The sequence below is a fragment of the Chelon labrosus genome (assembly GCF_963514085.1).
Source record: "Chelon labrosus genome assembly, chromosome: 4".
Lineage (NCBI taxonomy): Eukaryota > Metazoa > Chordata > Actinopteri > Mugiliformes > Mugilidae > Chelon > Chelon labrosus.
This window is the reverse complement of record NC_140340.1, coordinates 12134472-12150444: the sequence shown is the minus strand read 5'-3', so window position 1 is coordinate 12150444 and position 15973 is coordinate 12134472. Positions and strand designations below refer to the sequence as shown.

At 42.8% G+C, this 15973-nt stretch overlaps 1 protein-coding gene across 1 annotated transcript in view; it reads right to left on the bottom strand.

Moving 5' to 3' along the window:
* Positions 1-15973, bottom strand: part of LOC311487579 (semaphorin-3F-like) — a 48019-nt gene that overhangs the window by 11639 nt on the left and 20407 nt on the right. The window contains exons 2-8 of the mRNA XM_084543905.1: positions 10379-10539; positions 10227-10289; positions 6685-6804; positions 5278-5367; positions 4182-4275; positions 2701-2820; positions 798-937 (exon numbers count right to left, since the gene is read on the bottom strand). Of these exons, the coding sequence (XP_084400031.1) occupies positions 798-937; positions 2701-2820; positions 4182-4275; positions 5278-5367; positions 6685-6804; positions 10227-10289; positions 10379-10539 (788 nt within the window). The remainder of the gene's footprint in view (positions 1-797; positions 938-2700; positions 2821-4181; positions 4276-5277; positions 5368-6684; positions 6805-10226; positions 10290-10378; positions 10540-15973) is intronic.

Here is a 15973-nt window from a genome sequence, read left to right as displayed (position 1 = left end):
TGTGTTCCATCTTTATTGATCCAAAACAATCAATTCGAAAACTGTGGAGATGGAGAAGCAGCCGGAAAATACTAAAGTGGAAATACTAAAGTGGAAATATGCTACTACCAAGCAGACCAATCACAGCTCTTGTGGTCTGTGTCGCCGCGGTGCGTAGCTACATTTCTGGGGAGGTGCACGTCAGATACGGCGCTAGGGTCCGCGTAGGGGTCTGCGTTGTCGCCGTAGCCTCTGCGTCAACTTAGCGCAGAAGTCTAAACTGCCTATGAGAAAGTTGATGGCAGCATATCCTGTGCAGAATACAACCTCTTAGAGTACCTAGCATGGCTGTAGACATATAGTCCTGTGTAATTTATTTCTTTTCGATTTCAAATTTTCTAACGTCCGTGTAGAGATGGTTTAAAAGTTCTGGACACAGAATCTTTATTTGTGTGTGTACAGCGCTGATTAAAACACAACGCTGGTTTTCTATAGATGTCGATGAATGTGTACAGACATGAATTAAAGTTAACGTCGCCACCCAAACATTTCACCCAGAGGAAGAAAAATAACAGAAGGTGTTCCAAATTTAGCTGCCGAGTCCAACACCAAATATTTTGTCTTCTAACACGTAATTGGTGTGTTTTACAATTTTCATGCTCAGCAATTACTGATGATCATGGGGAATTTCCTTCCCTTCTGGGCCTCAAAGAGACTTAAAAACAGGCGACAGGCTATAACTAACCGTTATGGAGACATATAGACCTTTCACTGGCGACGATCAACATGAGGTTTGCTGACATGGTGTGATAACTCACCAGGCAGATCCGCCCTATCCTGGACTGGGTCATGGGACTCTGGCCCATCTCAGAGGCTTTCTCGCGGAAGAAGAAGTAGAGTTTGTCATCATTCTTCTCAGCGCTGTCCGGGATTAGGTGTGCATGGACAAATGTGGGATCTGTAGAAAAGAAAGATAGAATGAGGAGCTCATCAGCTGTCTTGTCGAATATGTTGGTCTAAACAAAAAGGCTTTAGTTGTGCTTAAAACTTTCAGATAATCCTCTGGGGTTCAGATTTCACTGGGGTTTATTCTAAATATTAACCCCAACTTAAAAGAATGATGCTCTGACAAGGTTAATGAAAGCACAATCCAACAAAAATTGTGCATTTAAACCATTATCCTGTATTATTTTCCGTCCCTAAATTATGGATTTACATCGCTTTGTAAAATTTGGCAGCACTCTCATGTTCATATGTCCATTAAAAACATTTTTGGCAGCTGTAATCATTCCTATTGTTCCCACTGGCTATTGAGAAATCCCTTCCTCACATGCTTCCAATGTAAATAATGTGGGAAGAAAATACACAGACCCGTACAAAAATCATCGAGCACTATGAGTTAGGCATATCAAATGGATATCCAAGAAGCAGGGACCTCGGGAGCTAAAAAATGAAGCCAACACGAAGAGCCAAAAACTGCTATTCCTTGAATAGCCACTTGAAGCTGGCTCTAGTCTATCCCTATAGACCTTTATGTTAAAGCTAACTTTACAGCAGAAGTAAACATGTTTCTAGCCTGGTAAAAGAAACGTTTTTTCCAATTCATCAGAACTGTACTGTATTTAACATAGGATTTGGCAGACTGAAGTTGGAAGACTTAATTTTAACTAAACTATGACATTTTTTAGAAATGGTGATGGTTCTCTGCACACAAAACAAGCATTGTGGTTGCATCAAGAAGGGATCTATATTAATGACCCGTTTCCACATAGTAAATCATTTAAAAAAAAAAAAACAATAAAGAACTTAGTGGTCCTAAGTCTGATTTCATAGCGCATCTCTACCTATCCAGCCTCACAAACGTAAAGACACATGAAGGCTTGTTTTTTGACATTGATTACTGCTATAACATATCATCCAGAACCACATTTTAACTGTTCATAATCTCTTCTCTTTATTTCTTCCCAGCGACAATGCTCAATATGGCACCCCAGTGCGCTCTCGTCTCACTGGCTGATTCACTGGGTCACCACTGGACACGCAACACAGGGAGCTCCTCCCCGCTGCGACAGACCGTGGTCCCAAATGGGGACAAGCCAAAACCAAGAGGAGGGGGGGTAACCAGGAGAAAAAAGGGGGGGGGGGGGGGGATATCCGAGAGATTTCACATGGCTGATTAGCAGGACTCAGGTGTCCTGATTCAGTGTAATGCCAGGGGACTGTTGTCAGGGCAACAGGGTCAGTGGAAAATCCGGGAGCAGGCAACACTTGGGGGGGATGCTGTGATTGATTTGGCAACATCCACCGAAAGCACCCAACCAGGATTTATATCACTGTGACAATTGTAGTTCATTATAGTGGAGGCCACTACGTGTCTTGTCTTTACTGACATTCACTAATTTCCCCACGCTACAACACTCCTGACCCTGCTGTCAAAGTCTGCAGGCATGCAGCTAACAATTAGTGTAGTGAATTTTATGCTTTGTTTCAAATGACTAATGGATCGCGTGGAGCAGGCCGGAAAGATCAACATTCTTAGATGGCACTGCTCGAGAAACGGGACGATGTGCAGGACGGTGCCGAAGTTACATTTGGGAAGTTGCGTGAAACATTAGCCGCATGTTCTCAAGGTGCTGGGGAATAAATTAAAACGGAGAGAGGAGAGAGATGAGTGAAAGAAATAATGCTGGATGCAGGGCAAGCTGCGACTTGAGGCATTACCGTTTAACCATCTGGAGTTGTACTGATCAGTCCTCATGGCTGTCTGCTTCCCCAGCGTACGGAAGATGGCAGAGTCTGTTCCCATGAAATCAATGTACACTCCTGCGTACAGCTCTCCATCTGTGAGTCACAGAGGATGAGAGGGGTGTTGCGGAGGTGAAGTCATGATAGATGAAAACATTTTAAACAGGTTAAAGTACAGAACATGTAGTCTGGCAAGTCTGGTTGGACAGCTGCATCATCCGTCCAGGTTTAATCCGAATGAGCACAAACAGCAGCTGTGATCATGCCAAAGTTACAAACCTAAACTCTACATGATGACAAAACAGTGCCAAAATACAGTACATGGTTCACAGGTATCTGTGTTATGTTAACATAATTATACTGTAATCATACTCATACTAATAGGTAAATCGGTGTAAATTAAGGGACAGCAGCTGCATTTTTAAAGCTATTTTAATGTCAGTTGGATGCACGGCGTATAGGTAACAGGTCACAGAAAGCAATCACCACTGCAGACACAGTTAGACCCTGTTATATCACATCGGGCACTGGAATGGATAGAAACTTTCTGATAATTATTTTATGTGCACAATACATGAAAAAAAGCTGCAACCTTTGCCGTCTACCGAGGGACATTTTGAGGAGGTACGCGAGAGAAAGCTTGTAAAACGGTGCAAAAAAAATTCCTAAAAGCCCATACCAGGGAAATTCCACCTTCCTCTGTTGTGTCAGTGTGGTATGTCTCTGCCCTGCCAATTATCTAAGACAACATGCAGGCGATTTTCTTGGTGTTACAGTTCTGCTCGGGTCAGCTGCAATTGAGCTGACGTGGCAACAACAAAACAGAGGCTCTCTGTCCGTCGCTGCCTCTCACGCACACGGCCACAGAGAGAGAACAGGAGGTCACCGATCAACGGCCGTGTCTGACCACCTGTAAGCTGCTCACAACAAAAGACCACCCACTCACAAGCAACATCCGCCTGAACAAACAAAGCCAACTAGACCTGAGGGAATTAGTTGATAAATTAGATGATTCATTACTTTTTTTTTTTTTTTTTTTTTAATTTTAGTGACTTTAGAAGCAAAAATGGTGAATATATTCTGGTTTCAGACTCTAAATGTGACTATTTGACTTTATCATGGGGTTTGAACCACAAAAGCAATTTAAAAAAGGCTCAGACAATGTTTTAGAAGTCAACTGATGTATTAATAAAGAAAGTAATGAAAGAGTTTGTCACCGCGTGGCAGCAGCTGTAGCAGCTAAATATATTTTCAGCATTCAGATTAAATAAAAAAATTAAATAACAATCATCTGCAGCGCTGATGTGGTTGCAAACAGCTGCTTTCCGGCATGTACGCACAATGAACTGACAAGAAAACATTTACAAACTGAGTATTTTCTAGGTTGTTCTTCTTAAAGCTGCTTGCACATGTTGTATGAATAAAATAAAAGAATAAAAAAAACAGCATATACTTACTGATCAAAGCAGAGACGCTGTTAAGTTTGGGGTCATAAGGACATTTTCCTTTCCCAGAATCCACTTTACCAGGCTCAAGACGAAAAATGTATTCCTGTATTGGTAGAGAGGAAAAATATCAAAAACCTGGTAGTAGATTTATTACATTTAAGGAACATTTTTGTGTGTGGGGAGCCTTTTCTTTTTATTTATTTTTATCTTTAGATGCCAACAGCAACATCCAGCTGATAATGTGATCAGCTGGCAAACACGGTAACAATGATGAGATGTGAGTTGTGATCCTAAAAAGGCACTGAGCGCTCTCTCACAGCACTGCTCTCTCTGCTGAGGGGAACAAAAAAAAGCACACCAGGCCGGTTATCTGTGAGATGGAGAGGTGGAGGAAAACGCTGAGAGCAATCCAAAACTCATCCACCATGCTTCTGATGTTAGTGGCTCACGCAAGAATTCATTATTCCGCGGCGTAAGAGGACACGTTGAACATCTGTGTCAACACTGAGTATGTGTCTACGTGGTGGTTTGCCAGGTACTTTGAAGCTGGCCAGTAATGTCTGACAGGTGGGAAATATGTAAAGGAAAAGCAGAGTAATGGCGAAGCTGTGTTTGTAACCGGCTCATGGATATTGTTTTTGGTAACAGGATACGGAATCGCAAAAATGTGCGGTGATGAAAACCATTTGTGTAAATAAAAAAATAGATGGCAACAGCTGCTTGGGTTAACTGTTTCTATGTTGTATTTAAAGAAAAATGCTGCAAATCGTATGTGTGTAGATTTGGCACTTTTATACAGCCGATGAAGATCTGAGGAGCAAAACTTTGTTGACATTTCACAATTTAAAGATCCCACTGGCGATGGGATTGTACATTTTCCTCTTTTTTGTTGTGTGGTACTTGTTTTCCAAAACACATTGCATTGATATTTTTTGAAAATAAAGTTTTTCAGAGACTCTGTAGGTCAGAAAACGACCTTAATACCTCAAGATATATTTAAAAGAAAAACTCCAAACATTTCTTTCTAGCCATGTTGCACCAACTTCTGTGAATTATAAAGTTCTCCGGGTGGGCACCAAATTCTACAAAACTCCCGTCTGCCCACCTTCGCCTCCAAGGGCTCTGATGTAGTGCTGAAGTCGGCTGCTCGACTTGTTCTCCCTCCTGACTGGGGTGCCTGTAGGAAGTGGGACCCCTAAAAACAGACACACGGAACAGCGGGCCATCTCATTACCTGACATTCGACAGCCCAGATCAAAGTAAAACTCAAGCCGTTGACGAACACGACATGAACAGACCAGGAAAAAGAGTAAGTGCAAAAAGATGAAGTGGGGAAAAAAAAAGTTGTCCCGACAAAGAATTCTGAAAGGTGGACAGACGAATGCCAAAAGAGGCCAAAGTGGGGCCTAAAGTGGAGTGAAGAGAGCCTGGTGGGTGGAATTAAACTTTTAGTTAACATGTCGGCTTAGACTCATGCAAACGTAGCCGTTAACTCCATGCAAAAAAAATCATGCAGCGCTAGAAAAAGAAAGAAAGACACAGAAGTGTTGACTGAAGTGAAGAGTACAACATTTAAAAAGCAGCAGAACAATCAACATGTAAGGCAAGTAAATACAATTTCACATAGTGTAACTGTCAACATTTATGAATGATGCATGAAGTACACATAATGTACGATGCTGAACAGCATCAATAAGGCACAACGCGGGTAAAAGCAAAAGTCTGCAGTTGAGAGTTGCCTAAAAATGTGCGAAGCCCCCGTCTGCGATTCTGAACACGTGGCTTGTGTTTACGTCTGCTCTCGCTGAGAAAAATCTTTACAGTGTGAAGTAACATAGCATTTGGGCCGTCACGGGAGAAGCTGAATGACAAGAGGCAGACTGACCTTTACATTGAAATATGAACCCGCCCCATTTGAACGGCGAGACCAAACAGGAGGAGCGCTGAACGCAAGTGTGTCGACTATAACCGGGAAGACAGCTGCCGTAGCTCGGCCGCCGAGCGAGGGAGGGAGGGAGGGATGGAGGAAGGGGGCTACAAGGCTGATGATGGATGAGAGGCTTCATCAGTAATGATGGCCTTTCAGAGCCAGACAGAAAGACAGGCCACAGGCACTGCTGTGTATAAACAGGTGAAGGGGGAGGGGGCACGAGGAGGGGTATTTTTTATAGATACAGAGTCAGTAAGCTATTCCCGGTGGTTAGAGAAGATGGGAGCCTCAGTGATCTCTAAGCAGTGGCAGTTAGGTACCTTACCAACGGCAATTTTGCAATAATAACAGAGACCTCGAGGAGACAAGCCATGAGCCCTTTCTCCTTTGAGACCCCCAGACCGTGAAACAGCGTAAATCGATGAAAACTAAGAGGCAGAAAATTATGAAGCCCGTGAAACTGAGGAGCAGGAGCAGATTGAGATTCCGTGACCCGAGATTGACCGACTGATACGGGTTTCTAAGAATCGCAGAGCAAAGGGCAAAATGTCTCCACGGGTGCCCGCTCGTGTCTTTGGTTACCTGTGACCTACGTCCTCGGTCCACGTAGGTGCAGATGGGGTTGTACGCGCCCGTTCCACACACATACAGGTGGGTCCGGTTCCACGGCTCAATCAGACGGATGAAGTTTCCACATTCCCCCTGAGAGTGGGCGAAACAAAAAAACACAACAGGATTAGCGACTTAAAAAAAAAAAAAAAAAAAAAAAAAAGGAATTACGTAATGCGTAATGCCCCACTGATGGTTAATAACTCCCTACTCCGCCTGGCTTAAAACCATCCCATCTATCACTTCCTCTGCTGGCTGGTTTGCATTTGGCAGCTCTGATCCCTGGCTCTGTGTGTCGGCCTAGCCCGGGCTTCAGATCAGACCACACTGTCGGAGGGAAAATGTTTCCAAACACCATATAAGTGTGTGGCAGAAACCAAGAAAAGCAGCGCCGCTGAGATGTGGAGTGTGCTTGCTTCAGGGTTTTGAGGCTAAACCCAATTCAGCGTTCTGTCAAACGTGACAAATGAAAAACATTTTGGTTAGACCAAACAAACAAGACCTTTTGGTTTTTGGGGAGAAAATGCTTTTAAAATCCAATTAGTCTTTTTGTTTTGTTTTTTGGAAGTACATGAGTGATGGGATTCATTTAGAATTGACCATTTTTTAAGTAGTAAATTCATTTCATATTGAAGACAAAGAGGCGCTGCTGGTGAAAGCTTCTCAATGCTTTCGAGGTCTTCCTAATCTCTGTTTGCCTGACCAGCTGTCTGCCTTCCTGGTCTCAATCCACCCAAATCAAAACTCAAAACTACAGAAATGCACAAGCTGATGATATCTGTTCGGATTTCGTCCGTCATGTTTTCTGCCAGTGACAGCTGGTGAGAAAAGAAAGGATGTACCAAGTTAAAAAAAGGAAGAAAAAAAGATTGTATGCACGGTGGGGGATGAGCCATTTTGGCAGATCTTCGCTACACGACAGATGCACGAGTCAGAGGTTTTCAGAGGACGTGTTGTTGTGTGTGCGCGCGCGTGTGTTTATGCATGGGAGCTTGTGTGTATTATTCAGCGCACAGTTGTGCTCCCCCACAGAGAGCACAGTGGGGATGATTGCCTCTGACCTCCTGCCTGAACCGACATCCCCTTCTGAATTGCTGCTGAATTGTCATCATCTGTCATTCACTAAAGAGAGACCAGGATTGCCAAGATATCTGGCGGCAGCCAATTTTATTTCTTATTCTAGTGATGAAATTTCAAACCCCACCTCTGACACACACAAACACATACATAGGCTCACATGTGCGTACATGAACATACGTGGGGCCGATATGATGCAGCCAGAGGCGGTGAGAGGCGCGGGTCACCAAACACGCATAAATGAACATTCCAGTTGGATAAACAGCAGCCCGCGCTCTCTACCAGCAGGGGAGAGCAGGGTTATTAGCCAGAGCTTCATCACTCTGTCGGTGCTCACCGCCTCTGCCAACACTCACCCACAAATATGTGTGTGCGTGTGTGTATTTCAGGGTGGGGGCACAATGTGTGAACAAACTCAAAGGAGAAAGATCTTTTTTATTTTTTTTTATATGAATTTAAATGATGAGTTTCCATCTCTTCCTTGTGGGGGCTGCACTGGCGGTGGCTGCGTTTGAATGTCTGAATCTTATTAACACTTCAGACGAGCTCCCAGTGGCCAGTTCGTTTTGTCTGCTTGTCTGGACAGCAAAGGGTCCAATAATTACTGTGCAAAAAAAAGGAAATTAGATTCTGCAAAAAAAATTTAATAAATAAAAAATCTATTATACGTATGAGATGTGTGCAGGTTAGTGCATGGAATATGTTTTCGGCTGTCACTGAAGACGACTAAATGTCGCATGTTTCAAGTTCCTGCTTAATCGGTGGCAGCTGTACGCAATCAGCAATCAGGGATGTAGAGACAGTAAATAAGAGCGTCACACATCGGGAGGAGCTTTAAAATGTCCTCTATTGACCCCATTCAAATCAGGAGAGTCGCCAAAACGACTCACACAAGGGTGACGCCACACAACACGCTTAAATGTGCATCGGGTCCAAAAGGATCCAGGTTCACAGGTGTGGCATTGTCCGCTGGTACAGGGGAGGTCGGTTAACCTTACAGCAGCTTGTATGTGTATCTACAGAATTAATTATATTGGATGCAACATGTTTACGGTTTCCATTAGCCTCTATTGCCTGAAGTTGCTCCATAGCACCAAGTAAATTATCTCATCTTTACTAACAAGGCAGTAATATAAAATCCATGGTGTTACTGTTTCTTTGTGCAAATGGCTCTTTTACTTGGAGACTGCAAATATTTGACAACAAATCCCTCATTTCTGTGGAAATGTGACACTGATCTGGGGTGACTAAACATGAACAAAACATTCAACATTCAGGAGGAATATCTGGCGTAAATTAACTCGGATTCACGTAGCATTTAAACCGATTCTAACGTGACATGTTTTCTGTAAAAATGCTAAAATGAATTCGCTTACGACTAGGGTTATGAGAAAAAGACTATGAGACTATGTTCACAAGTATTAATTAGATCGAAAAGAAAAAAACAACAAATGTTGTTATTTGAGACAAGTTTCAGTAAACAAACCTTCTTTCTGGAAGATAACATATTGTAATATTGGCATACATCACAAACTATAATTAAAACTATGCTAATTTCATTGTATAAACATCGGGCTGTGCATTTTAATAAGTATAAGTGCATCGTGGGCAACAGTTCTACCCCCTCGTTGATTTTATTTTTTAATTAGTTTTAGTATTTACATCATTTAAGAAGCTTTTTGTTATAAAAACACATTTTTTATCATGTTTAGGTAATATTTAATGCAGAAGAAGGTCAGTGGGTATGATATTTTTTCCCACATGCTAGTCAATTGTCTGGATTGCTGTCTACGAGTTGGGGGTGCCCCAAGTGAAAGAGAAGTATCCTAGGATGTTGTTCATGTGGTAAAATGGAGCTGCACTGTTGGTAAAGAGTGAGCTGAAGCATAAGGCAAAGCTTCTGATACCAGTGCATCTACGTGCCAACCCTCACCTTTGGTAATGAACTTTGACCAATGAATATTGACCAAAAGAACAGCACTGCCGATACAAGCAGCCAAAATGAGTTTCCTCTGCAGAGTGGCTGGAGCCTGAGCCTTAGAAATGAAGAGCTCGGACATCCTTAAGGAGCTCGGATTAGAGCAGCTGCTAATTGCATCACCAATCCAGGGGGCCCGGGCATCTGACTAGGATGCCTCCTTGGTGCCTCCCCTTTGAGAGTCATCTAGGCATGGCCAGCTGGGAGGGGACCCTGGGCTGGACCCAGAATTCGTTAGAGGGATTTCATATTTCATATTATAGCCTGGGAACCTCTTGGGTTCCCTCCTAATCATTTACATCTGGTAATACCTCACTAAGCCTGCTGTCAGTGCGACCAGACTTTGGATGAGTGGACGAAAATGGATAAAGTTTTGGTCCAGGATCCAATAAATGAATGCTTATTAAAAACTAAATCACTTTATTTGAATACTTGTTGTTTTTGTTTTCCGGATACTTACATTTGTGTCTTTTCCTGACAGGACACATTCAGTCTTCCTCTGGAGGGCAACAGGCCAGTGGATCTGACAGGGAAAAAGAAGCAAACAAGCCGGTTCGCTTTAAACTCACGTCAAGCTCATTCAGTTTAATGTTTCTGCGGAACATTTCTTACTATGAGCGGCTCCTTGTTGATGTCGTGCAGATCCAGAGAGAGGATATAATCTTTGCTGCCCACATACATGCGGTCGTGATCCTCGTCCATGCGAAGGATCCGGTAGTCGGTCGAGTTCAGCAGGAAGGAGAAGTGGTGAGCTGTGCCGGTGGACTTTAACTCTGGAAAGGAGTTGGAAAAAAGGAGTGGAAAATAAATGGGTTTTGTTCACACTGTGCCTATAATTACAGGAGTAGGAAAGCACACAATAAAACTGGGGAGCCCAAACCACAGAGAAAGTCGCAGGAAATGTGTGCAGGTTGCTCATCTTTGTCGCACACACAGAGTATGCAAATGTTAATGGCATGGTAGTATGCTAATGATGCCGAACCTATAATTAAACTCTCCTAAATTAATTTACAGAAGCTGTTTGTTCTTTTTCCCCTCAATTAAGTCTTGTCTCAATGGGGTTATGGATAATTCTTGTTATGAAAGGAAGGAAACATAAAGGGAATCTCACAAGAGTCCAAACTGAATGACTAGAGGCATGCAATAGATTAATTACTGGTTACAGCAACAGTAAAAAGTCTTGTTGTGAATTGTCCATATCAATAGCAGTAAAGACACATTGAGATCGCACAAAACACTGCAACAGATTTTCTTACACAGCAGTGTTTAAGCTATTCTGAAATGGCTCAGGGCCGATCACTGGTTTGTGAGTTTAAGTTACACGCCGGGTGTGAGGCGAGATAATTGGAGCTCTGGTGCACAGAAAGCAGCTTTTCTCCCAGTCCTCCCATTACCTTCCAAGCTGTTGGAGAATCAGACGGAAGGTTTCTCTGTTTCTCTTGCACTCTTTCAGACTGTGCTTGGGAAAGTGGAGATTGGGGAAAGTTGAGCCTGCACTCGTGCTGCGCTATTTGTAGAGAAAACCTGAGGACCCGACGGAGGACCCGTTCAAGTGCCGCTCCAATGGATCCGGACAAACGCCCCTACTGTTCCGCGCAGCCGAGTCTGAGATGCACCGATGATAATGAAAACGACCCCCAACAAAAAGCTACAACAACTTTTACTTATAAGCAGAAGGAAGCGGAACGCCTCGTTACTTCACGGGGAATAAAAAACAGCATGAAGTTCTCCACCTGCACGGGACATGTTGAAATCCTGACACGAATCCTCTGCAAGAAAGCTACTCAGCTGCCGGTGTGCTGAGCTCCTTCAGCAACTGTGAAATGCTGCCGTCACGGTGCAGCATCGTAGCATGCAGGTAGTAAACAGAAATAGGCACATGGCTGTCACCCGTGTAATTCTCACAAATTTCTTCCCAACATTTATTTTTTAATACTCGTTCTCACCATCTTCCCAAAGAGATGTAAAACTTTCAGTGGGTTACGTTATGAGACTGTTCCCTACTGCTGCTGCTCCACATTCGAAGTGTTAAAACATTTTTTTGTGTGTGTGGCAATCACAATAAAGGTAAAACAAAGTATTTGACACAGAGCTCGGGACTAACCAGAAAGGCTCGTCAAAAATTGATTAACAAAACTAAATTACAGTCAGTTTCTGAATTTTCCGAGTGCAAAACCATTTTAAATATTTTAATATTTAAATATACCAGAAGTCATATGTCATTAACTTTATTGTGCCTATCTGCTGTTAAAAACATCTGATTATCCATTGGCTTCTTTATGAAAACGACGTGAGGTTGTTTGGCTCTTCGTCAACAACACGTGAAATCTTAGGGATTTTAACTTTCATCGTTATGGATCTCACTCATACTACACAGTTCACACGTGTAGGCGGTCACTGCAACCCAATGACAGTCCACTGGATACCCCTTGCGGCATTTAAACTCATGAAAATACCACACTTGCACGACACATAGAGAACATCCAAAGATGGTACACATCGCCACTCCTTCTCCGTAAACATCCCATCTCGTCTTCCATCCTTGTCTGCTCGTCAGCCGCACACTCAGTCAGCTATCTGGTCTGGCAGGCAGCGCAGAGGTCGAACGACACTGGAGCTTCAGGGACATCAGATGTCGCCGGCTGATAGCCCACATTCATCACCTCTGCACTCGGATTCACACACGGAGGCATTAGAATGGGATCCCGCCGCCGCTGATGGGCTGTCACAAGTCCGACAGTTAGGTCATTACCTCCAGACTGGACAGGCAGACAGATGGAAAACCTTCTGCGTTACGAGCGGACATTCGTCAAAATGTGTTTTTAGTTAAGAGCGACCTACTTCAGGTGTCTGACAGCCTTGTCGGCCTTCCATTCAGGATTTCACCCTTGAAGCACACCAAACTTCCTCCGGAGAAAAGTGGCTCAAATTATGCACATAAAAATGAAAAAAAGCAACTGTTTGACAAAACTGAATGCTATCAAACGCGTAGAAAATGTGGCATTCTTGAAAACTGAAAACACATGTACTAATTTATATTACAAATAATTAAAATTGGCATTGTTTAATCTCTAGTTTTTGAAACTTTCTTCACTTTCTTCTTTGTTACTGACTCACTTTTCAAATCTAATTGCTATGAGAGATGACAGACAATGGAAAACATGTTCAGTTGTGATGAAAACACATCTTTTCTTTTCATGGAGGTCTGACGAGAAGTTTCTCATGTGGGATTAGGAAGCCAGGCCGGGCCAACGTGTGTGCAGACAATTAGCCTCAACATTTTTTATAAACTTTAACTCTAAAAAACCCAGCTGTTAGATGCAGTCTGATAAAGACTACAGCTAATTTACAATGAAAGCTACATGGCATATTAACTGCACTGAAGTGGTAATCTTACACGCACACGGTAGAAGTACGACATCTTTGCGAGATGAAACATGCTAAAACACATTTTCTTTGAAATACTGCCCTCGGTGTGGTGAGATAAGGAGCAAAGTATGATAACACTCCTCCTCAAAGCGTGCATACGCTCTATTGTCAGCAAAAAATCATTTTCCCACAAGCATTCCTGCGTGTTACAGATCAGCCCTCGTAATTGCCTCGTAAAGCCAAGAAAAATGTTACAAAACGAAACACGACCTTGACACGGTGTTAAATGGATGAATTTACGACCACCTAAAAAAAAATTATATAAATCAGCAATGACGGGGCACAAGTGTTCACAGAATCTGGTGTTCGTCACCCAGTTATCCAGCAAGGTCTTTGTAATCACTACCAGACACTCAGGCAGACAGAACTGAATCATCTCTTTTTCCTTCTGTGTGACTATGTGAAGATTTTTTTTTTTTTTGGACAAAACCCAATATACTCTCTCAAAACTTGAATGACATCTGCTGTTAAACCGATACCGCAGTCTAACCACCTGTTGATGCGATCCCTCTGCACTGTGGTCACTCTCTGCTCTGTTCTGCAGCCAAGGTATGCAGCCCCTTTGGCCACGCTTTGTACCATGGTGTGGTTTTCCCAGGTCACCCTCAAAGGGATATAAGTGACCCCTCCTCTTTTTTTTTCTTTTTTTAATCTGAAAGGAGATAAAGAAAGACGCTCCCAGATGCTGCTATCACTTCTCCTCATGCCTCTATCAGCTTAGCCCCTTCCTTGCGATCAATGAGCGAAAGAAAAGGGGGCTTTCAGGGAGCGGGGAGCAGAAAATCCCACATGCCTGCCTGGGCATCTTGTCTGAATTCCCTGATCCACTCATGTTCGCATTCTCAGATAATAGAGGTGTGGCCCCACCCTGCAGCAGCTTGTTTCCAGTGAAGCATGCATGGATGTGTCCCTAAATGTAATTTTATTCATTGAGACTGTCTGGAAAATTCTTTGACTGAGAAAACGTTGCCAACTATTTTAATACTTACTTACTGTCAGCATTTCCATAAGACCTTAAAAGAGTTTTGGAAACACACTTTTTGACAATTACTGTAGATAAGAAGATCAATACCTCTCTCATGTTTTAAGTCATAAGCACTTAGCCTTAGCATAATACCTGGAAGCAAGGGATACTGCTGGCTTGGCACGCTCCAAAATCCAAAAACACATACTAGCACCTCTAAAGGTCTAAAATATATCTCTGCACACAAACAGGAATATAACAAGCAATGCACTGCACCTAGCCTCTTCTTGCCAAGAGATTACACATGACTCCAAGGCAAAACCATTATGTGTTGAATCTGTGTTTCTGTCTGAGCGCAGATTAAACAAAGTAGTAGGACGTGTTCATTTGTGAGCTGAGAACTGTATTTCCTCAAATAGTGACTAGGGTCTTTGTTCACCTCAACAGCAGTGGGCAACAGGCTTTTATCTGCAGCATACTTTGTATCAGAGACATGCCTTTATTTCAGATTCCCTCTCTTTGATAAGTGTAATTGGTCGTATTTTAGTATAATGCCTTAACGGGGCTTTTATTATGAATCATTTGCCGGCATACCGTATACGACAGCAGCCTGCCAGGACTGAAATAAAGGACAAAGCAAAGTGGATCAGATTGAATGAATCAAACAGCACTATTGTGTCACTTTGAATCCTACAAGACATAACGGGTACGTTTACTGGAAATGGTAAATAGGAAAATAACTGCAACAATGTTATGATTAATCCAGAACAACAAAGTGTTGGAGAATCATGATTATTTTGTTGAATTTATCTAAGTAGAAGAAGAATACGTCTTTGTTTGAGTCAACCATACCCCTGGTATTAATCTGAGACCTTAACTAACCGGCGTTTTTTAGCAAAAGGGAGTATTTTATTGTGTTCAAAGCTACCAATTTCCTCCGCTTCCAGTTTTATGCTAAGCTAAACCCATCTGCTGCCAAACCTTACATCAATTTTTCCCATAAAATTCTTAGCAAGAAATTGAAAACAACATGTTTTCAAGTATTCGTAATCTTAAATGCAACCAAAAAGCATTAGTAGTCCAAATTAGTTGCTGCTGTCTTGGTCATTTGGAAGGCACCGACACACGTGTTATGGCATCTAGGTACAAGGACTTTTTGATCTTTTGGCACACAGGCAAATTCTTAAAGTGTTTGTGTATTCAGCGCAACTCCCAAGTGAATATTGAATATCTGTGGCCGGCGTACCTTTGTGCGTTACAGCCCGGCATGTGAGAGGTCACTGCGGATATCAGAGGAGCCAAACAGCAGTGCCTTATCAGCTCAACCTGCCGCAGTGTTTGTCTTTCGAATTTGCCTCCGCTCAGCACCTCATAATCAGCCTCTCACCTCCCATTGGGGTTAGGACTATTGACTCAGAACACATGTCACTGGAACTGATTGCTGCTTACCTGCGCCTGTCAAGGAGAAATAATTGGCACCAGATTACGTCTTATCTCCGAGCTTCCGGATGCTGTCACTCAGATGCTCTTCACGCTTGTCTGCAACCGATACACTGTGTGTCTGTGTGTGTGCGTCTGTGTGTGCGTGTCTGTGTGTGTTTATAGAAATAGAAGTAGAGCCTTCTGATCCTCACATCAAATCAGAGACACCTGTCTCCCACTGCACAAATCGAAAGCAGGAAAAGATTGATTTAAGTGATGAGTTCACTTCCTGAGTGGAAATGAGAGATTATGACAGATCTGTTTCTGCAGTTTGGGATGACAGAAAGGTTAATTAAAGCACAGGGGAGAAGAAGAGGAAGATCTGTGGCTGA